This window comes from Porites lutea, chromosome 1, assembly GCF_958299795.1.
Source record: "Porites lutea chromosome 1, jaPorLute2.1, whole genome shotgun sequence".
Classification (NCBI taxonomy): domain Eukaryota; kingdom Metazoa; phylum Cnidaria; class Anthozoa; order Scleractinia; family Poritidae; genus Porites; species Porites lutea.
Window position 1 is genome coordinate 41,381,346 of NC_133201.1, and position 23,545 is coordinate 41,404,890.

General features: G+C 38.6%; 2 protein-coding genes across 5 annotated transcripts in view; one reads left to right on the forward strand and one right to left on the reverse strand.

Moving 5' to 3' along the window:
• The window catches only part of LOC140951105 (transient receptor potential cation channel subfamily A member 1-like), a 29,750-nt gene extending 20,347 nt beyond the window's left edge, over nucleotides 1-9,403 (forward strand). The window contains exons 3-6 of the mRNA XM_073400326.1: nucleotides 1,616-2,423; nucleotides 4,180-4,389; nucleotides 4,763-4,938; nucleotides 9,016-9,403. Of these exons, the coding sequence (XP_073256427.1) occupies nucleotides 1,616-2,423; nucleotides 4,180-4,389; nucleotides 4,763-4,938; nucleotides 9,016-9,238 (1,417 nt within the window). The 3' untranslated portion in view covers nucleotides 9,239-9,403. The remainder of the gene's footprint in view (nucleotides 1-1,615; nucleotides 2,424-4,179; nucleotides 4,390-4,762; nucleotides 4,939-9,015) is intronic.
• Nucleotides 9,404-18,807: 9,404 nt separating this feature from the next.
• LOC140951189 (uncharacterized) overlaps nucleotides 18,808-23,545 on the reverse strand; it is a 54,064-nt gene continuing 49,326 nt past the window's right edge. For all 4 annotated transcript variants that reach the window (XM_073400431.1, XM_073400436.1, XM_073400418.1 and 1 more), the window contains exon 2: nucleotides 18,808-20,259. In XM_073400431.1, coding sequence (XP_073256532.1) covers nucleotides 19,414-20,142 — 729 coding nt within the window. In that variant the 5' untranslated portion in view covers nucleotides 20,143-20,259 and the 3' untranslated portion in view covers nucleotides 18,808-19,413. The remainder of the gene's footprint in view (nucleotides 20,260-23,545) is intronic.

Consider the following 23,545-nt stretch of genomic DNA (forward strand, 5'->3'; position numbering starts at 1 on the left):
GTTAATTCCAGGCTAGACCACCATTAAGTCGTGATTTTCAAATGGCCACGGTTACGATCAAATTCCAAAACAGTCTCAATTCGTGTATTTGATACACTTCGACCAGTTATCAATGCTGATTAAAAAATCCGCTGAAAACCCAAGCCATTTTTATCATCTTAACAGTTTTAGTAATCAAGCGTGTTCAGCGTGTCTTACCCAAATTGCACGCTAACCGTGCTATAATTCGCACACTTACCGTGACGTATGGCACGCTACAAAAAAACAAAAGGTCTAGCGTGTTAAATTTGCCAAAACAAAGGCAAGTGTGTCCGTCTTTGTTTTTTCAATTTAATATGCGCGTATCCATGATCTACAGCACGCTAAGCGTGTCGTGCAAGCGTGTCGTGCGCGTGCTTTCACCTTTAGCATCAAATTCCTGTGGAGGGTCACAAATGTGGGACACACTGTAGACTCAATGAAAACTCCAAGCGACTAGTGGTTCGCGAAGCCCCTCTCGCTGGAACCTGTCATGGCTCCACGTGTTACCTCATAAGCTATGCTGATTACTGAAACATTGCTTAAGGTGGAGATCCTAATCTGCTCAAATCGGATTCCAAGCTACGTCGACTGCGTGGTGGCTCAGTCACGACTGTCCTATGGAAGTCTGTGAGCTGTATTGTGATCGTCAAGGAAGAGATCACATGCTTGAGTTCCAAGTAGTACGAGTGGAACAAAAACTCGTATTGTCAGCCTTAAATTCTGAAGAAGATGGTTCTTGAACAGTTGACTGCAGTGGGGAAGTCCATACTGTAATGAAAGAAGTACCAAAAGTAGTCCCTACAACAGTGCAAGTGCCTCCAAGTCTTTTAACCTTCGAGTCCATTAGTGCTCACTACCGTGATGTCCTCTTTGGGCTAGGATGTCTACCTGGTGAATATAACTGTATTGAAGTGGACAAGAGTGTTAAACCTGTTCAACACCAATTGTACTAAGTGGCTGTGCCCTAAAGCCAAAACTGAAGAAGAAGATTGCAGAACTCGAGCAAAGGCAGGTGCTTGCAAAAGCCAAGTCACCCACTGACTGGATTAGCAATTTGGTGGTAGTACGGAAACCATTAGGAAATCGGAGCGTCTGCATTGACTCAAGGATTATAATCGTGCACGCAAACGTCCACAATACCCTATGCCCACCACTGAAGAGGTACTGTATCGCCTTTCAACAGCAATGGTGTTCTCTGTACTCGATGCAAAGGGTAGATTTTGGCAAGTGAAGCTTGAAGGGAAAAGCAGCTTCCTCATAACATTCTGGAACCCTTTCTGGTGGTATCGCATGTTGCTAAGGCCTTTTGGCACATGCACAGCACCTGAGGATTTCGTTCAACTTTTAACAAGACCTTGCTGTGTAATTTTACTTTTAATTTATATAACTCATCTGTGTGTGTCCCTTGCACGGCCTGGTACAAAGAAAGCCTCATAAAATCATTATTCTTAAGCCTTGGCCAATGTTTTTTTACTCATTTCCAACTGCTGTTGGCTTTTTCCGACTTCATGAAGACCTTAAGAAAGTCACTTATTGATAAATGAAATTTTCCTTATTTCTGTGTCCGTAATTATAATATATTTAATCATTCTAGGTGGGAAGAGGTACTTGAAGGTTCTGCATTTAGGAAGTTAATAGAAAAGCTCCCAGATGTTGCAGAAATTGTTCTTGATCAGTGTGTCACCTACAGTCCTTTGCCTCCGTCGCACGAAGACTTTACCGTCAAGTTCAACATGAGACACCTTGATCCGCACTTGAGTGGTGATGAAGACGCTGACTTTCCCCCTGCAATTATGGCCAGACACAAGCGAGAGAAACTGTTAACTCACGTTGCCACGCAAGTATTACTTCGTGTGAAGTGGACGATGCTCGCAAAGATATTTGCTTTTCTTAATGTTTTGCTGTTCACCGTCTTTGTCATCGTGTACTCTTGTCTCATCGTAGAGGCAAGAGATAAAAGCAAGCTGTTATCTGGGACAAAGGGTGAAGAATTAAATAAGGTATCACCTTTGAGCAAATTAAGGCCTCGTATGATTCTTATCTTCGTGATTTTCCAACTTATAAAGGAAATAATTCAGCTTATGTGGATGAGGTTGGCTTACTTTCTGGATCTCTCAAACTTTCTCGAGTTGGTCATGTATGCGATGGTATGGATTTTTGTCTTCCCCTTCGCGTTTGATGAGAAAGAGTTTTATAGTGCTAGATTCCAATGGAATGCTGGGATAGTAGGTTTGCTTTTATGTTACGTCAATTTGACCTTATGTTTCCGTCGCTTTGGTGGACTTGCCTTGTATGTGACAATGTACATTGAAGTTCTCTGGACTTTTGTTAAAGTGATTTCAACGTTCCTCGTCGCCTTGGTTGGATTTTCATTGGTTTTTTACGTTGTACTGCCAGGCCAGGTAAGAATATGTACTGGTATGAGGGAGAAAGTACATTAATGGAGCTAAAATTGTCTGGATTTGCCAAAAGGTACCGCCAGAATTTTTTTAGCAACAGTCTAATTTGAGGCTTGTTCAATACTTGACCATTTGTTTCTCGTGATGTTTTCAGTAAAAAATACCCTTAACAGGCTGTAGTAGACAAAAAAACGTGTTTAAAATTTTGTTTAGATCTTCATCATCCCCCTCCCCTACCTATCATTGCCCATAATTCTCTCCGTGTCATAACACACTATTACATTTGAAATCAGGGCGCGCGGTAGAAGTTGTTTTCCGTGGTCGGTTAATTTTCTAGACTTTTTTTTAGCCGCCTTCATCAAAGTTTTCCGGAAGGCATCGTTAAGCCTTATGAAGGATTAAGTCTCACTATTGGTAAAGTCTGCCGTCGTCCGATATGCTACCGTATTTCGTTTCATTTTGACTAAACGGGTGAAACACTGATCTCGGGCTTGAGACGGAAAGGCATAATATTTTGAGCGTCGTTGTGGGCAGTGACGAGTCTCTGGCCTCAAAAAGTAAGTTTTAGCAGTCAAATCTATTTGGCGAGAGAAAAATTTGATGCATATTTCTGACCAGGCCAGAGACGTAGTGAAAAATTGTTTTGAAGGCCGGCCTCTATATGTCCCTTTCAAAACGGCTCGTCTACATCCGGGATCTTGAATAAATCGCCCTTGTCAGGAAAGTTTACCTGTGATGATTTATGAAGAGAAAGCGAGAGTAATTTGATGATATTTCTCCCGTACTGAGTGTGGACACATTGTGCCTGGTTGGTTGTGCATAGTTTTGTCAGTGCCGCGAACGTGGTTAATTGTGTGATTTCCTGAAGTTGTTGACGGACAGAATTCAGGTATGTCGTGGTGCTCTTGTTCTACGAATATTGTGTGCAAGCATACAAACGCTTCGTGAGTGTTTAGTTAAAGTGCCTTTGCGTTAGACAACCGATTCTTGGCTCAAGAAAGGTGGATTCTAGGTCTGTTTTAGTCGGGCATCTTGCTATGAGCCTCGTAGTTTCAGACTAAAAGGTCATAATTTATGTAGTATTGTTCATTTCATTACAAATCTGTCGCTTTTGCTAAGAGCGACTTTTCCTACATTGCCAGCCATTAATTTGTCCTTTTTAAGCCCTAACTAGCGACTTTCAACTGCTTTTTATTCACCTCTAGGGTCAAATTGTGAAAACGCACTTGAAATTTCTTTAGGTACCTTTTTACAAATCCAGGCAGACATATATATCTTATCATTTTGAATACTCGCTTGCGGATCTGAAAGCATCTCTTTGTCACGTTTCAACGATAAAGGAGAAACGCAGACAAAAACAAAAACAAGAAATTACAAGAAAACGATAACCACTTTGGTACACCTTTTTTGCGTTTGCCATGAAGTGATGATTAATTTCTCGGTAAGGTTTTGAATTATATAAAGGCACAACTTTGTCCCCCATTTTCCGATCTAAATACCTTGAAGAACACGAAATAAAAGGTGATTAATAACTCGGAAGTTGGAGCAGTATGACTTTCAACCTGTAAACCAGAAATAAAGGCTTCTAATAAAGCTAGGGCTAGTCTAAAAGATCGTTTACATAGAAGACATAATGAAACAATTTGTCTCGCAGGAAAAAACTCAGTTAATTCTAAAACTCACAAAGACCGGTAACCATCATATCATTGGTAAATGAAGTGCTTTTAATTTCTTCATCTACTTGTTCTCTGCCGACTAGGATTATTTCTCAACTTTTTGGTTTGCTGTGGGAAAGATTCATGTAATGATGGTTGGCGAACTGGATTACAGCGGTATGTTAGTGGACAAAATTTCGAAAAACGTCACAGCTCCAGGAAGTGATGCTTTATCAGTGCCTTTGCCTCAGCTAACCATTGGTTTGTTCTTCACGTTTGTGCTGACAGTCTCTGTTGTACTAGTTAACCTTTTGGTATGTATACACTCTTGTCAGCAATAGGATCATGAAATGCTTAAATATCCTTTCTGCTCTGTGATATATAATTAAACCCCATCCTGTAATAAGCCCCGCATTAATTCCCCAATCTCACCAATCTCGTCATGAACCCACCCCCTCCCAAAATAAGTAAGTAAATAAATAAATAAAATACAATAAGGTCTCTACATCTATCAAGCTGTCTCCCCTAAGAATTAATTGTGTTAGAAGGTGGTTTAGTAATGCTTATTTTGTAGTGACATAATTCAATAATCAGCCTTAACATGTTTGAGATAGAAATACAGTCATGGCCATCATGCATCGATATACAATTATCATAATTTAGTCTATCACTGACGATACTTCATAGGTTGGTCTTGCGGTAGGAGACATCGAAGCAATCCAGAGGACTGCACGTTTACGAGCCTTAATAGATCAAACGTTACTTGTCCACAGTCTTGTTAAATACTACCCAAGGTGCATTCTCCGACGCGCACGAAAGAGTGTTTGGGAAATAAAGCCAAACCGCAATACTATGATTAAAAGGTAAGAACGCTAAGCGACGAAGGTAGTCTTTTTCTTTTTTAAGTACCCTGGTTGATCCAAGCAAACAGTTAGACACTAGCTAATATACCCTGAAACTGTAAGTATTAAGTTACAAAAAGAGCCTGTATTTCATACGAATTTTTTTTTTAATCTCTGTCAGCTAAGACAGAGGGCCTTTGAACTTAAAAAAAAAAGAATAAGTAAATATATAAGGGTATATATGTAAAATTGGGGGACAACAGAAGTTGCCTTGCAGTAATTTTGCTTTACCCGTGAAAACAGGGTCTAAAAATTAGTGCCAAATAGTTACAAGTAAACAAAAAAAATATGAATTCAACGAAAACCCCCACTTTACCGTGGTGGAGTGGTTTGCGTGACTCATTAACCCACAGAGCTATGTCGGCTGGAGTCTTTGACTCCTAGTAGGGTCACCCATGCCGAACAGGTCGAACTAGGATAGAGACCAGACTAAGTGTGGTCCCCTGGTCCTCCAGGTTCGGGGTTGGGCTGAGGGCTTGTAACCCTCTCCGGTAAATCCCTGTTATTGCAGAAACCATGCCCAGAAGCAAAGAAAATTTACTTTATCAAGGGAACACTGTGGCCGGTCCTCACAATAGGAGTGACTCTATGATGCACGGGGGCCAAAGCCCACCTAACTGTATAGGCCACTGGTACACCCCAAAAACATCATGGAGATCGGAAACCGGAATGTACGTACACTGTACAAAAGTGGCAACATTGCGCAGGTAGCGAAATGAATCACCGGTAGAATCATAGATATCATGGGTATTAGCGCAACACACTGGGTAGGACAAGGAAAAATGCAACTGACCGAAGGAGAAACCATCATTTACTCTGGAAGAGATGACGAGAATCATAGAGAAGGAGAAGTTATATTGGAGTAAAGAAGTGCAGCAAAAGCCCTGATGGAGTGGACTCCAATCATTGAAAGAATTGTTCAGGCATCAAACTAACGATTGTGCACATCTATGCTCCAACCGAATAGGCGGACGAGCAAGTGAAAGAGGAATTCTACGTGAGATCGCAAGATGTATTAGACAAATTGGAACAGGAACCAACGTGATGTGCTGACAGTCACTGGAGATATGAACGCCATAGTAGCAGAAGAAGAAACTGGGATTATGATAAAGTGATGGCAAGCATGGGTAGGACAGCGAAATGATAAAGGAGAAAGGTTGTGCGAATTGTGCGATATGAATGAGCTAGGTATCACAGAAAAACTCTTCCGTCATAAGAAATTAAGCATGGCGACATGGGTATTGCCAGATGGGATGACCAGGAATCAGATAGATTACGTACTAATTTATAAAAGATTTAGGAATTCAGTGAAACACACTAGGGTATACAGGTCTGCAGACATAGGAAGTGACCATTATCTTGTATGCACAACAGTCAAATTGGGGTTGTGGAACCAAACAAAGAACAGAAAGGAATTAGAGTTGAGTACGATACGTCCAAGCTGAAAAGTGAAAACATCTTAAAAACATTTACCATAGCCCTGAGGAAGATATACCAAGTAGCTTGAGGATGAAGGGCTATTAGCAGAGGAAGATGAAGAAATAGAGCGTGGCTTCAATAAAAAGATTCTCAGCACAAGATCAGAAGGAGTCAAGAGACAACTAAAGCCGAAGTACACAGAAAATGACAGAGAAGTTAAGGGGAATATAAAAGCTTGCGGAGATAAAAGGAAATTGGTGGAGAAATTTGCAGATGAAGCAGAAGAAGCTGCAAAGAGCTAACACATAATGACACTATACAGGCTCACAAAGGTGCTGTGCAATGAAAGATCTAAACAGAATATTACGGTTCTAGACTAGAATGGAAACCTCATCAGTAGTAAAAGTGAAGTAAAGGCAAGATGGACTTAACACTTTAAGGAGGTGCTTAATGGGGAAGCACTAGCAAACCCAATAACTAACGATCAGAAGGATGACGTCCACGACGCAGTAGAGGAGATAACAGTAAACGAACCATAACACTAGGCGAAGTCAGTGAAAGCGGTAAAGGGATTACAGAATGGAAAAGTACCGGTAATTTACTCCATAACAGCAGAGTTACTGAAAGCAGACATGGCGTTTTCAGCGGAGAACGTACATCAACTAATGAATACATCAAAATATGGCAGAATGAGGAGAGCCCGAAGGGTTGGAGGCGAGGGCTAATCACCAAACTAGCAAAGAAAGGAAATACCAAACACTGCAATAATTGGAGAGGCAAAACCGTACTCTCTGTTTTGCGAAAGGTACTATGCAGGTTTATATTATATATTATCATAATTATAGGATAATAAGGGGAGTCGACGTTATCTTAAGGAAAGAACAGGCGGGATATAGAAAAGGCAGGGGGAACGAAAGAACAGGTATTTATACTGCGGGACGTGATTGAACAGGTTAACGAGTGGCAGGCAACACTCTATCTGAACTTCATATGTTTTGAAAAGGCGTTCGACTATATCCACCGCGAAAGCATGTGACATGAAGAAATACAGAATCCCAGAAAAGATCATTAGAATGGTAAAAATATTCTATGAACACTTCAAGTGTGCTGTAGAAGACCAAAGAGAAATATACGAGTGGTTTGGCATTAAAACGGGCGTGAAACAAGGATGTAACATGTCAGGTTTTTTTGTTCTTGACTGTTACGGATGGGGTAATGAGAAGGGCCGTTGGTTGGTCTTAAGTCAAGTGGAAATTCACATCTAACGTAGACGACCTAGACTATGCAGATGATGTGGTACTAATATCCTCTACCAAACAGCTGATTCAGGATAAAACAGCAAGAATGGATGCTGAAGTCATACGTGTGGGATCAACAATCAACATGGAAAAGACAAAGGTGACGAGAATTAATGCAAAGAACCTGGAACTGATTATGATAACCGAACAAGGAGTACCAGAAGGAGATGAATTCACTTACTTGGGAGCTAAGTTTTTAAGGAGGGAGGTGGTGTGAAAGATCTGAAAAAACAGAATCTCAAAGCGAGTATTAAAGGAAAAGAATCAGAGAAATAAAAGCATCTGATAGCCAGTTTGCTTAGTGAGAGTGATTTTACTCATTCGTGAAATGGACAGTAGACCACTATGCACAACACTCTGATTTATCATTGTTTTCTTTAATAAACGAGCGGCAGAGACATTCCTGGAAAAGCATCTCTCAATGGAGTTGATATCCATGACTTTTTTTTGAACGTTGGAAATTAGCATTCAAAAAAAAAAAACATTACGTATGAAATTATCTTGCAAAAAATCAAATCTCACTCGTGTTTAGAAATTTAATTTCCAGTCTACGAACGACACTAACCGAAGAGGACATGGCGTCTTGTTTCAGAGCTTTTCGGAAGCCTAAACATGCCGAGGAAGAGAGGAGGGTAATCGAAAATGGTACCACATAGTCAACAAGTGCAGTGAAAAAGTAGTATTCGAAAATATTCTTCTGGAATTGCCGAATGGTAGGTAAACAAAAATCCAATACTCGAAGTCTTGATTGCAACACTTGAACACTGCTATAGCCAATATTACCGCTGAGTCACTGAACTTTTGGCTGAGTAATATAAATTGGTGAAAGAACAAAGTTTAATTTTTTGCAACAGTAAATTCCCTGCGTGTGTTACTTTGAAAGAACATTAAATATTCACCAACCATTTGTTGTGTCAGTTGCTGTCCTGAAGTTGATATTCATAAGTCACGTGCAGTGACATTATATCTAATAAAATACCGCATACTAATAAGAGGGCGTTTTATCAGATATAATGCCAGTGCACGTGATGTATTATCGAATATTTGATAGGTCAATGGCCTTATGAATCATTAATAAATTTTTGAATGCTTGCTAAAAATTATATTTGGCACTAATTGTTAGATAGTGTTTCATGGGTTGAGTAAAAATCACTATAAAGTTTTAATAGGTATGGTCGGCGCAACACTTTCTAACCTTCCCTTAAGTAGCATGCCGGAAAGAGGTCAAAGAGGCACTGACAGGAACCCTACTACTTTAGAATATTGGGCTCTGCAATGTATTAACAAAGTGACTTTCATGATGCTTTCTTTTATCCGAAAGGTTTATTTTTGGTGGCAATGATCCCACAGATGAAGAATTTATGGACAAGCTTCGTTATAACAGAAATGGAGAAGGTATCTCAGAAGACAACTTTTACACTCGTGAGCACCTAAGACAAGAAAAGCAAGAGCAAGCCATACTTAAACTACAAGGCACTTTAGAAACACAAGGCAAAATTCTCAAGGCGATGGCCGATAGGTTGAAAATTACAGAATATGATTAAACTTTGGACACAATAAGCTTAGTTATAAACATCAGTTTATCCACAAATGGATGCTGGCATTCGAAAAACCAGATTGATACATGACAGAAAACAAGATTGGCTAGTCCAGAAGTTCGAAATTACATCAGGTTTGACGTGATTCAGGCAGAGCCTTCTCTTCTCTTCCTCACTTAGGAAGACAAAAGGAGGCTTTGCTAACAGGGTGGCGTTCGTCTGCCTAAAATGGGTGTTACAGGAGACTTCGCAACGACGACTTTTAGGGCAACACAGCAATGCAATGTTGGAACAATGTTGGAACTAATTGAAACAATGTCGCAACAATGTTGCAACGGTGTGTTGCCGTAAAAATCGTCGTTGCGAATCGTCCCGTGTAACATCACCTTAACTAACCCCTTCGCTCGCTTTATCAACAGAGTGGATCTGCGGTTGAGCTATTTGCACCTTGTATTTTATTATCACCTTCTAATAGTCAATATTTTTAACCAAACGTAAAACCAATATAAGATTCGTTTGGTGGTTTTAAAGTTATGCAAATGTTGGCTTAAACATAATCAGATTAAAAATGTCTCTTGGCAGGGAGGACCTGCTGCCAGACTAGTTATTATTTTGTTTCGCTTTTGCTTCATTAGATCACTATTTTGATTTCATTTACGCTTATTGTCTTTAATTTTGTAGCTCTGGATTGACTCCTAGTTTGGCCGTATTTTTAGTGTATATGTTCGCTAGTCTCTTGGTGTTTGAGTAAATTGATCCTTTCAAAAATAAGTACCTCACCGACTAAACATTTTTAAAAGTATTATGTAAAAGTATTTTGTTCAGTTACTTACCATGTGTGTAACAACTTTTTATAGCGGATGGTAACTTGTTCAGTGCACCTGTTGGCAGAACAATCGTAAACCGGATTGTGATTATTAAGTCAGTCTGCCAGGATTTATCTATGTATTGGTTGGAGGTGAATTTTCCCGTATATGAACGAGAATAAACTAGCTGTCAGTCTTCAGTAACGTTCTTTTTGTGCTAATTAAAATTAGGCAGCACCTTACTTTGATTCGACTCTTTTTTGAAAGAGTAATTGTTATTTGTATAGTGAGAAGCTGTTGGAAGACTTTATTAAACATCAGAAATCTTACCTTGAAACTCACTTCTTAACTTGGCGACATTTTTCCCAAATGCATGATAAACGCTCTTTGATTCCACAGATGACAGCTCTAAAGTTTTGTTTACTTATCCTCGATAGCGGCTCTCTCTCTCTTAAGGCAAATTCATATCATTATAAGTAACATGTATTTTAACATTAAATACATGTAACTGACGTCTTGCCTTGCAAAAATCGTCATTTCCGTGGTTATAACATCACCAAAGTATTGCTAAACACCAGTGAACGGTTAAACACGCCATCTTGACGAGTAGGCAAACGTGTGAGAAATTACAGTGTTTGCATGAGAATCTAATGTCGAATAATTTTCGTAAAACGGCTGTTCTGAAAAAAAGTAGGACTTGTAAACTAAAGCTCCAAAAAAATTTCCGGGGCGTACCTGTGTTTAAATTTCTGCAGAGGCTTGCTTTAGATTTTCCATATATTTGTCTGTAATTTTTCCCGGGACTTTCTTACAGACAAATGTATAGAAAATTTAAAAAAGTGGTTCTAGGTATTCTAGCGCATGTAACACCCTCAATTTTTTTTCAGTAGACTCCTTAGGAGTGAAGCTTTAGTTTACAATTCGTATTTTTTTCAGAACAGCCATTCTTAAGGAACTTATTCGACATTATATTCTCACACAAACACTGTAATTTCTCACGCCTTTGCCTACTCGTCTAGATGGCGTCGAAAACCGTGACAAGGTCTATTCCTTTCCTCGTCCCACTTGAAGGCTAAAAATATTGACAGCCCGTTTAACGGCAGGTGCAGCCACAGAACCTTGGGCTATATTTAACTACCTCGTCAACAATATAATTGAACAATAAAACGACACCGTGGCGGATCAGGTTTATCGATAAGACCATTAATTGGTAATCTTTTACAGCGCTCTTATGACAGTGATTTCAATTTTGTACTGCTTAATTTTACATATTAGCCATCGTTCCTTGAGTGTTGTGAAAGACTAAAGACGGGCAGCTTAAATAAAAAGCTCGGTTGGGTGGTTTACTGATACGGAAATGACCTGAGGAGAAAAGTAAGTATTTTTCTAATTGCGCGGCGGGAAGACCTGTTAATAGACTCCTCATTTATTGTCTCAATGTTTCTTTTAAAAGAAAAATAGATGGCTTTTGGTCGTATATCCAACATTTTGCCATATTCTTAGATCGATTTGGAGATTGTCTACCTGAACTTTGAACGGCATGCTTGAAAAAACTGTAAGTTTTTACGTTGGAAACTTGTTAGCAATTTTATGATGTGGTGACATGCAGTGCCACAAACTTGTTGGACTTTAGTTTCGAATGGGTAGGCCGCGCTGCTTGTTGAAACGAAGATATTGGAGACTTATACATTCGAGGACGAGGAATTAGGATTTAGCTTCAGCTTTTATCGCGTATATCTCAAAAAAATAGACACTGGGGAAGTTTCATTGTAAGTTTTTCGCCAGAAAAGTCAGTGCACGATTATTTTAAGCGAAGAAGCTTTAACTCTCTCCCGATCACAAAATAATAAAACTTCTAACATCTGATAACTCGTTTCCGCCACTAGGACGTTTTCACTAAAACATGTAGTTTAATGACGATGGCTATCAATTTTTCCCGCCAAAATGACGCTGGTTCACGCTGGCGCACTGTTTAGTATTGAGAAAATCTCGTCCACGTCATAGAATCTAAAGGTGTCTGCTGTTAGTGTATTTATTGTATGCTCCCTTTTTTTTCCTTTAAAGTACACGTCAACCCAGTAACCAGCTCGTTCCCGGCACGCCGTCGCTTCATCGTCCAGCGAAGTGAACTTGCAGAAGCCGAACTGTTCGTCTGTACCAGAGAAAGGATGTTAACCAAGAGCATGAGATATCTAACAGCAAGCAATGTGAAGGCAACCAAAAACAGATTTTCGTGATCAGATCTATGGCCTGTCAGCTTGATGCGACTTTTTGAAGATTTCTCTGTCAAGCAAATATACATGACCCACCACCTGTCGCTTTGTGTGACCAAAGGGAGGACTAAAATGACAGTTAGTCCGGTGGTTTAAAGATGTGTAAATGTTTTGAGAACGACAATAGCTATTATTTCACCTGCTCTGGAAAGACCTGCTGCAATTTTGTATTTACAGTCGTCGTAGAAGCCGACAACACACTTTTGGAAGTAATAGACAAAATGACCCATTAGCTCAAACCTAAGGCCAGCCGCACGAATTGGCCATCTCAAACATTTAAAGAGTCCAGATCACTGTATTGTCAATACTTGGCCTATTGCATGACAGAATGTCACATTTTATGTATTTACACTTTCAAATAAATTTTGATGAAGTTGAAAACGGCGAGTGCGCCGCAGTTTCTCAAGCCACCTTAATGCCATCAGTTTTGATCTTCCTGAGGTTTGACCAGCCTTGTCCCGTTTTTCGGGTTTTCGCTATATTTCTCAGGTTGTATTTTACTGTCTCAAATAGTTATTTCAGTACAATCCTGTGATCATTGATGCTTGCTAAAATTGCCTAGTCCCAAATAACTATGTCGCTGAACCTTTGCCACAAAGTTTCGTCGTGGAAAACTTAATTTTGGACACTAACGTGTAATAGCTCATAACCTTCCCTTGCACCAAAAGTGTGGTTAAAAGCCTGGCAAGCCATCGTTGAACCAGACTTACAAGTCTTTTGAAAATTGCCAAGTAAAATTGAAAGCCTGTTTGTGCCCTATTCAAATCCTACTAACTCTATATACACGTAATACTTGTTGACAGCAGTTGATTTGACGCAAAGAAAGAATGTCGTTTTGATACCTACTCGTTCAAATTTTCTTATAAATTTGTGATAAATAACTTGTGCAAATTCTGTGTATGTAAGTTGCATATATATTGGTTAACTCTACAGTTTTTTGGAATTATTAGAAAAAATATATATTTTTTCAAAATATGGATAACCCAACGATTTCCCCCTCCACGCCTGGTTTCAACACACGTAACCCAGGCTCGGTGATAGTACAAAAGTACGTTTCCAGTAAAATTACAGTGTTTGTATGCGGTAAAAATACGATCCTAAAATTTCTAGGAGATGCTAAATAAAGATCAATGAAACTTACTCTGCAGTTAATTGTTGTTGTCCTGATTGCTCCAACGAAGGTTCGTGATAATTTGCAGTAATTTGTTCAAATTCACTCTATATACAATAATAATATACAAGGTAGGAAACACGAGATGCCATTTTCGCCGACATGCTCTCATTCAACACAACTTTTTCCACGAAATTCGAACTCCAACGGAAAAAAAACATGCCAGGATTGTAGAAATAGGATAGTGGAATAGAAATAGGATCGTGGAAAAAGTTGTGTTGAATGAGAGTATGTCGGCGAAAATGGCATCTCGTGTTTCCTACCTTGTATATTATTATTGTATAAAGAGTGAATTTGAACAAATTACTGCAAATTATCACGAAACTTCGTTGGAGTAATTAGGACAACAACAATTAACTGCAGAGTAAGTTTCATTGATCTTTATTTAGTATTTCCTAGAAATTTTAGGATCGTATTTTTACCCCATACAAACACTTTAATTTTATTAGAACCGTACTGTGGTACTATCACAGAGCCTGGGTTAACTATGGTTTCAATTCTACGCTGAGTTCTGAGGGCCTCCTGAGTGTACAACAATATTATGATCTTGCGTAATGGTACGTCGCTGTACAACTACCAGCGACTTCATTTGATGCAAAGGTAAATGGCATGATCATGTACGATGAGTTGAAGGATAAGACAACTCTAGAAAAATCTCTCACAAAAATGTCACCCTAACTGGACCCTTTAATTAATTATTATTTTGACAACGCAGCATGCAGTATTCAGAACTTTCTCTGAAGTGCTGTGTATTTTTAATATTTCTCTAGAGTATACAACAATAGTGTCTCAGTTCCCTTTCCAAGAATGAACTTTTGTCTTGCTGCAGGCTGTACAGAAAAAAAGGAGCTAAATAAGTGACCTGCAGTATGCTTTGTTTTCCCAATGTTTTTCCCAATTTCCCCATTGTCTTTTCATAAATTATACGTACATACGCACGGGAATTGTACGAACTTTAAATGAAAGAACTCTCTAGAGTGTATCACATGACCTACATTAAACAAAACATACAAGCTAAATAGGTCTGTTATCACGGTGACAAAACAATAGTAGCGGAGCTCCATTTTTGTCAAATTTGAAAAAAATCGTTCCACGCGAGCGCGAAGAGCGCGCAAACGGAGCCCCATACTTAACAAACTTTGGTAATCTATGCATCCAAGAAATTTTGGTAATCACGTAACCGTACGCCCTTACGCCCCTACGGACTTTGGGCGAGGGTTGGGACGATTTTTCTACAACGCTTAAGTTACCATTTTGAGAAAACCTCAGTAGGGTAGGGAAGGAAGTTCGCAGACATTGACGTTGCGTTTCGTTTTGGAGCAACTGAATAACCATTTATAGACAACCAACGGAGTTGATCGAGTAAAAATCTAAATTGAAGTTTCTTGTGTTCCACTTACGACGAAACTTTCGGAAATAGATTTCTAAGGCTTTACTTTTGCTTGGTCACGCTTTTGTTCACACTCCAGGAACAACCTAGTATTCTCCCCTCCACCCACCTTGCATGGTCAAGATTTTGACAGGTGAATTCATGCATGAAAACTTATGCAGCATTCCGACTGGAGAACTGAAGCCTTCTTTACATTTCAGTCAAGTTTTAAAATTATCGTATTGTTTATTTGGTTTTTCGTCGAGGAAAGTGTCGTAAAGGGATTCACCGATGGCTGCGTTTATGACAGTTCATGCAGGCTCTTACGGCGGACTACAGGAAAAATCTTTCAGTAAACGTTTCAAATTTTTATTGTTTACTTTAATCATTCTTCCATTGCCGCCACAAAATGAAATACAACAGCTATCAAGATTCTTCCGATTTTCGAAGCTGGTTTGTTTATTCGGTTTAAAGACGGCCTCAACACGGGATTCAAGTCAAACGAGCAGGCTTTAACAGCAGAGTACAGGAAAAGTTTCGGGCGTCACTGACTCGCTTTCAGGAGCTGCATCGAAGTTGAGTCCCGGTTAATTAAAGTTTGGTCTCGTTTGAGTTTTGTAGAAAAGTAATCTTTAATTTTAAAAAGGTTTTTTTAATTTAGTACGAAAATAAGCCACAATTAAAAAAAGATAGTCGCATCTGATCAAATTCCAATACACAGAGACTAAGTCTAACTATGCCACATTCACACGGTAAAGCTTAAACTTGTCTAACGGTAGACGGTTTTGACATGACTTCAAATAAGTTAACTTGATTTTTATCACTTGGCACAACGGAGAGCATACACAAGGTTAAAAGTTACTTGAACTCTATCTTAAAGCAAGGCCTCTAGTTTTCTTTTACAGCGATTTTAATTTCTAAATGAAAATTGAGTGGAACCCAAAAGTTGTTTACAGACGGCTTACAAGTAAGCAAAGATATGGGTTTTTAGCCTGGGCTGTTGAAAATTTTGATTTTGTCAGTAGAAGACAACTGTTTAGGTATCGGCTTTGGGAAAAAAAACTGACAACAGCTTCGAACCACAGCAACGTTGACGGTGTTAAGCGCCTTCTTGATTTGAATAACCAGCCCAGAGTATCCTCAATAGATAGGCCAGTATTTCAATTTTACACGTGTTGAACACAACCAGGTTTTCGGGCAACTGATGTGCCCACCCATAATATTGACTATTGAATATTGTCGATAAGCCACGTAGAACAAACTAAGTTGAAAATAATTCATCTGAGTAATTCATACTGATCATTTTAAGCAAAATGCTCCGCATTAGTTTAAGCAAAGACGTTTTTGAGCGACGCACGTCAACCGGCAGTGGACTTTTTTACTACTCTTGGTCCGTGATTTTGAACAAATTCTTGGGCCAATCATCTCTGTAAGCGTAAAGACATTTAACAATACAAATTTTGTAGCGTCAAGGCATATTAAAAGAGAAGAAGGCTCAATTTCGGTGGACGTGCGTCGCTCAAAAACGTCGCTGCTTAATTATTTCACATACGACGCCAGCCTGTCCTGATTTATAAAACGACGAACTTTGTAGATTTGGCAAGTAGCGTGCTTTTTACTTGTACCTGCAATTGGCTAATACTTTGTTTTCTATTGAACAGCCCCCGGTTGTTCAAACGTTGGATAGCGCTATCCACCGGATAAATCACTAACCAGCGCATAAGTATTAGGAAAACCGATGGCACTATCCACTGGATAGATATTTATCCGGCCACTGGATAGCGCTATCCAACGTTTGAACAACCAGGGCCAGATGTAGAGGTTGTCATTTGTCATCTTTCCAGTACTTTTTTTATTCAATGAACTGATGTTCAGATTCAAATGCAACTGCTTGTTTAAAAAATAAGTTGAATTTTCAGACGGTGGAAGAAGCCCCATGGAGCCAAAAAAGGGGGAATAACATTTAAACCCGGCAAAGCAAAAGGAAAAAGGAAGAAAATCACCAAATTTTAACATAAAGTATTTTGCGTTTTGGATAGCTTACAAATTGGTTTATTGTTTTCATCCCATCGTGGCATTTACCTGATTGCAGAGTTAAGCAAACAAGAAATTCGACAAATTGAACAAATCTAAGCTTGACTGTTTCAGACAATTAAAACCGTCGCGGATTTCATGTATGGGTTCCAAATTAAGAACTTAATTTAAAACCGCGACACAGTTTCAGATTTGTCTCGGGTTTTACTCATACAGTTTCAAGAATCATATAAAATAAAATGGATGATTTATAACGTTTATATGGCTATGCACGCTACCGCGTGAGAGTGGAAACAAAATTGTTCAATGTAAGCATGTTTCTAAAAAATGTTTACGGAATTGAAGGGCGCGGAGAATTTCAAGCCTGCTATCCGTTAAGATGTTGATTTAAACGTAAATGAAGTAATGCATGAAAACTGAAATCTTTTCCCAAGGTTGAAGGAAAATTCTTTTGAATTGTGAAACGCTGACCTCACAATGGTTTGAACCAAGAGGTCTACAACTACAAACTGAGGCATTTTCGACCCCTTCATTCATTGGAAACTATGTACAAGATGTCAAAAAGAAAAGAAAAGAAAAAGGAACAAGAAAAGAGAGAAAAAATGAGACAGCGCAGCTTGACCGGTCGGCTAAAACCTTTCGCACTTAGTAAACAACTTGTTCAGAGGTTTAAATGAAAGCTGGTATTTTCGGTTATGCCCGACAGGTGCCTGTTTAAGGTTGATGAGCTATTGTCTTTGTTTCCCATGGGTGGCTAGAGACCACACCCTGATTTAAGAAATATAATCAAAAACAACTCAAGCCTTACTTCACTCTATTTCCTATCAGTGTACATCATTTAACTTTTGTGTTAACATGAAAAACCAGACAAAGTATTTTAGTAAAACTCATTTATGAGATCTTAGATTTCCAAGCGTTTCGCGACTGTTTCGAGTGTATTTTGCCACTGTTTCAAAGTACCTAACCAACAATCAATTAAGGTTTAGCGAGAAACTTAAGATAATTCACGGCTTTTCATACTAATTTTATTCAGTGCCTGAAATATGTTTGCGTAAAAAAAAGAAAAAAAAAGGTTTTTCCTTGGTTAGGGATGGCATTGTCTGGCATCAGGCAAAATAAGAAAACCTCAGAAATGTTCTCATTTTACTGATTTATCCATCTTCTGTCAATAAGGATTAACATTCCGTTTCAAAATACAAGAAAATTTCCACACAAATCCAAAAAAATTTACCTCCCACCGAGCTAATAAAATTCTCATAATTGACGAGCCGACATGATTGGCGCGTAAAACTATCCTAAAGTGACCGTAAATAAACATGCCGCGGGCCTTTCCATTCAGTGGTTGCTCACGTGACTACTTTCATTCACCTAAAAAGTAGCCACCTGCCTCTACTATTTCGTTGAAGCCAGAAATGTGTCAAGAGCTTGTCGACCTTTATCAAAAGAAATTTTGAATGAAACAGCTCCTTTCATGGCTTGAAGTCTTTTCGTGTAGTTAATCAGAAGTGAAAATTAAAATTTTGATATTCAATTTTTTCCCGCATTTAGCGATTTCTGCTCGACCGGAATTACCCAATTCATAGAAAAACTCCCTAATGTCTTTTATACAAGTAATGTATGGTGGCTCATTATAACTGATAAATGCAAAATGAGTCTGAATTCGTTATGTGTCAAAAGAATAGCGCTCTAAAAAACAACAGCGCTATCTAGAAAATGTTCTTACTTTAAGGACTAATATTTAAAGTAGCAAATAATACAGAGACTACAAGTTAAACTGAGTCCTCAACTGTCTTAATTGAAGGGTAATGTTTTCGACTTCTGGTAATCCATTTTTTGGCTAATTTTCCGCACAAAACGCAATGTTTTCACCCCCAAACCGCAATTCATACAATAATATTCACAATACAAAAAAATAGCTCATATAGTTGAATAAATCTTTTTTATTGCTATTCTCGTTGGCACAAGATATCAATTGATTGATTCATTCCTTGTCGTATAAATCGATGACTGTAAGGAGCGGAATAGCAATTTCTTCCCGTGGTATCAGAGGACGTAGTAATATTTTTTTAAAAGCCTAGTATTTGGCTTTTCAATGATTTGGAACCATATTTAACGAAAATCATTTTTTTATCCATATATTAAGAAAGTTTGTTTTTAGTTGTAAAACCAACCGTTACTTCGCGCATCGCTCTGCAGTACTTGTCTTGCTGCTGGTCGTGCCTAACTTGAACTTCTTATAATTGTAATTTTTTTTCTCTGTGGAAGCAACGAGAACTAGTCAACCAGCAGATGGATCTCCAACATGGAATAAGATACATAGTACGTTTCAATAATAATAATAATAATAATAAAAACATTCGCCCCGTTTTAAACAACATATAGTTAATAATATTTCGTATTTGACTATTTTGCTAGTGATACTCTTCGTGAATTGCCATCCTGTGCTTGTCATTTTGCATTGTCGCCCGTATTTCCCACGCAAATACACCAGTAGTATACGCCCGTGTCATGTCGAATCAGTATTTGCCTCAGTCATTCACGTTCAACTGGATTATCGGCCTGAAATAAACCTTATCAAAAATTGAAGGATCGCTTTTGGGAACCGGAACGGTGACATTTCTTGAGAGTTGCATCTTTTCGAAATTCAGCCTTGGCCGACGTCTCTTCTTGTTACTGGAGTACTCATGTTCGTCCAAATTGCGCTTGCGAGTAGAGAATCCTGGGTTTTGAATTTTGCCATGGACTAACTTTTGCGACGCGCTCGTAACTTGGTGTGATAAATTGTCAGAATTGGTTGGAGTATTTATCAAAAATCCACTTATTTCATCGTCAGACGCCTCTGCCGAGTCTGTAACGCGGTCCGAAGATTCTCCATGCCTGTTTGATTGATTTGCATATTTATTAACTGATAAAGTTAGGTGCCCTGGCGATGTATAAAGACTGGTTGAATGAATGTCGACTCCTGCCTTGCACGCATATTCGATGTTTTCGTCGTTTTCTTTCGCTCGTTTCAATCCCAGCAAACGAGTCTGGTTTGCAGTCAAAGGTGTTGGCTCCTTTCTCTTCGTAACAAGGGCGCTGGGTAAGCTTCGGCTTCGTTTTGGATTACTATGCACTCTTCCGGCAAAGTCTAAATCGAAAGGTTCCGACCAGGAGTAGTAAAAACCTTGCTTTACATTGCGGTTTTCGTCAAGACCATGTCGACTGAGTTGAAAAGCCAGTGTATCAATACAGGGTAGACTTGTGGTGAGGGCCATATTTGAAAGGCCTCCCTAGCCTCTCTTAGCTGAGTTAGCTGTCACGCTTGGCACTGAGCGCAGAGTGCCAGCCCAGTGACTAGTCCGACCGATACTACACACTTGCCATCGGGCCACCTGAAAACATAAAAGTTCAACCATTAATGACGCCATGTGATTGGCTAAAACGAATCAATTGCACCCGTGGAGCCATTATCTTTGATAACAAAGCAGCAGGTCGACTTGGAAGCGATCATCATTCGAGAAATTCTACATGGGAAATAAGTTACTATTCAGATTTTTTTCCCTTAAACCTTCAGGCTTTTAATACAACTTTCGGTTTCTAGGTAAGAATGCTATATTTTGTGTCTGACATATCTTTTCTTTTTCCTTCGCGTGGTTTTTAAAGATTGCGTGTCATCTAAATATTAAGTGCCTGATAAAAACCTTACGCGACCGATCGAATAAATGTGTTCGAAAGAAACTAAAACAACGAGGGTTATCAAAGTAAATTAAAATTGTAGTGTGATAGTTTGAATATTGTATACAGTGATAACCACAAATGGTTTGGATTAGAAATACTTATGGAAAGGGCTCGGGAGTGGGGTAGATATAATACCAATGTCAGAATAAACTAAAGTATGGCATTTATTTATATATTTCCAAAAACAGTTCATTTATTGGAAGATGAATATGTAGATGGTGAGAAATACTACAGAGAAACGGTAAATAAGGGAGTGTATACAGGGGCTGACCTAATTAAAGCAGGTATAATTCCATAGCTTTTCAACCCCAAAAGCTTGACTTCTGCAAAGAATTAAATCACAAGGGCTTTTCTCAGAGGTCACTCCAAAGAACAAAGTTTGCTTTTATATTTCCGTGAACACATTTAGAATTGCTTTCCTTTGGTAGACAGGATACCGGCGCTTTGTCTTGCATTTCGTAAACAATCACCCTAATATTTAGGGGCTTATTGTGAAACTGCGCAGTGAGAACTCATATCAAGATGGCAGTTATGCTAATTCTCGCCAGTGAACTTAACACGTGCATAGTGCACAACGTTGCATTTAAATAAGAGTAAGTAACCAAAGGTGTTGTCTGTCAGAATCTAATCGTTACATCCTCAACTAGAATTTTTAAAAGTTCTTTGAAGGTACGTCTAGTTTTTACAGTTTTCGTTCAGATAAGAAACTTTAAACTTAATGATTAAAGGAGTCTTGATAAGCAGGCGCACATGTTTCCATATGGCATCTCGAGCAGTATTCCTTGTTTGTCTTTTTTAGTTGTAAGACGAGAAGTGAAGTGATATGCTGTTCTTTTGAGTGCTCTTAGAAGTAATCAGAGTGTAACATGTATGTAAATAGCTACATTTTCTGACGGTTTCGCCATTAACCACACGCTGCATTTCTGTCAGCTGTTGTTTTTGTACTGAATATTTACATCAACCGTGCCCGATATGGAAACATTACAAACCCGCTAGCTAATAAGAATTATAATGACTGTTCTCTTAACTATGAGTAATGCTACATAGTGAGTACAGCTTTCCCACGAACGCATAAATCGCTAAAATGTTCCCAGATAACTTGCGCTCTGGCACGAAAATGACAAATAAATTAATAATAAAATAATGTTCGTTTAAAAGACTAGCTTTGAAACTGCCATTTTTCCGCTTTAATGCATGACTTTTCAAACGTTACCGTCATATGTGTTTCAATTGTCTCATGCTCATTGATTTTAAGATAAAATGCACGTGGTGGAAAGACAAAAACATAAGATTACCTGGTTTTTGAGTTGCATTTTTTAAAACGAGTTTATTTGGACATAATGACGTTAGTTAGAAAACCGAAAGAAGTTTGTACTCAATAGTATTCCAAACGGTGGTGCACGGGGACGTCTTCTGTTGACGGTGGTTTATAGGGACAGCTTGGAGGTCACCTGTTCCAGTATAATAGAAACTTGCATTGATAATTGAGCTTATTATTCACCAAAAACTGTGGGAGGCTTAAATAATCGAGAAGCAAAGATGAATTACGTTCGTTGCTTCTTGCAGCTAAATACTTCATTAGCGCAGTCTTAACTTGTTTCTTTATCTGCTGTAATAAAACTGGATTTAAAAAAATGTCAAACAAACAGCGTACCATCTTGCACTGGAGGTCTTCATTTAAGTGCGCTTATTTTAAACATTTAGCACACGGCGTTTTTAAAGAAGTACAGTCGTTATAACGAACCACTATATAACGAAGTCCTCAGGGTAACGAACAATTTTCTTTACGCTAGCAAAAGCAAAATACATGGAAAAGAACCCCAATATAACGAAACCTCGTTATAGCGAACAAATTTTGCCAGTACCCTTGGCCCTTCGTTATATCGAGGTTCCACTGCAAATAAGCAGCTTTGGGAGTGTCCCTTTTTCAGATTCAAAACCCAGTGAAGAGATCAACTAAAAATGGGAGTCGTGTAATCAATAAAAAGATCTTCAAAAATGAAGATAATCCGTAAAATCAATAAAGTCCATTTTGCATTTTAAATCTTTTGTAGAATAAAGATTAGTACCTCGCCATTGTCAAGGTGTTATCTATAATGGCAGTAACATTTTATGGGAGGATAAATTAAAGTTTACCTCGAAGATAATAATTTCCAGACTGGATAAACGAGATATTTTTACGTGTTTGCGTGCCTTCGGCGTGTGATGTTTTTGAAAACAAACTGCGAACGTAAGTCCTCAATGTCGCTCTGAAACGTTAATTCCGTTTTAACATACAGCATGCAATAATTCTTTTTGGAAACCACAACAATTACTCTACACTTATTATTAAGGAATCACGAGCTATTTGTTTTGAGATGCAAAATAGATCGAATTAATTTCACCGAGCCATTCTTAGAACAATTTTTTTGTCTTAGTGAAAAGAGGCAGCTGCTATTTCGTACCGCTAGAAATCTCAGGTATAGTCTTGAGTTCAACTGACGACTTCAAGGATAGAAATTTATGGTGTGTTCTGTGACGAGTCATTGGGTCACTGATTCACACAACCGCAAAAGTCGCGGGCAAGTAAAAATAAATAAAAAGTAATTGCAATTTCTTATCCACTACGGTAAGCGACTAAAAGATTACATATTAAACAAAAGAGGCTTTTGGATATATAATATCAATTTGTTCGTAGATTTAACCAAACTGATTGCTCAAATTGCAAACTAAAGGAGGTAACGTGCTCTCAATTACAGGCTGCTCATTGGCAAATGACTTTCTGTCCCTTTTTTTAATTTTTAAAAGTCAGACATGAATAATATTCTATGTCAAGACAAAGTTCTTGTAGGAATTGCTAACTGATTAATCTCTATTCAAACCTAGCCACAGCGCCTTATTTTCCATTTCCCCTCGAAGCTTATGAATCCTTACTCTTAAAATGGCTCCGTCAATTTCACA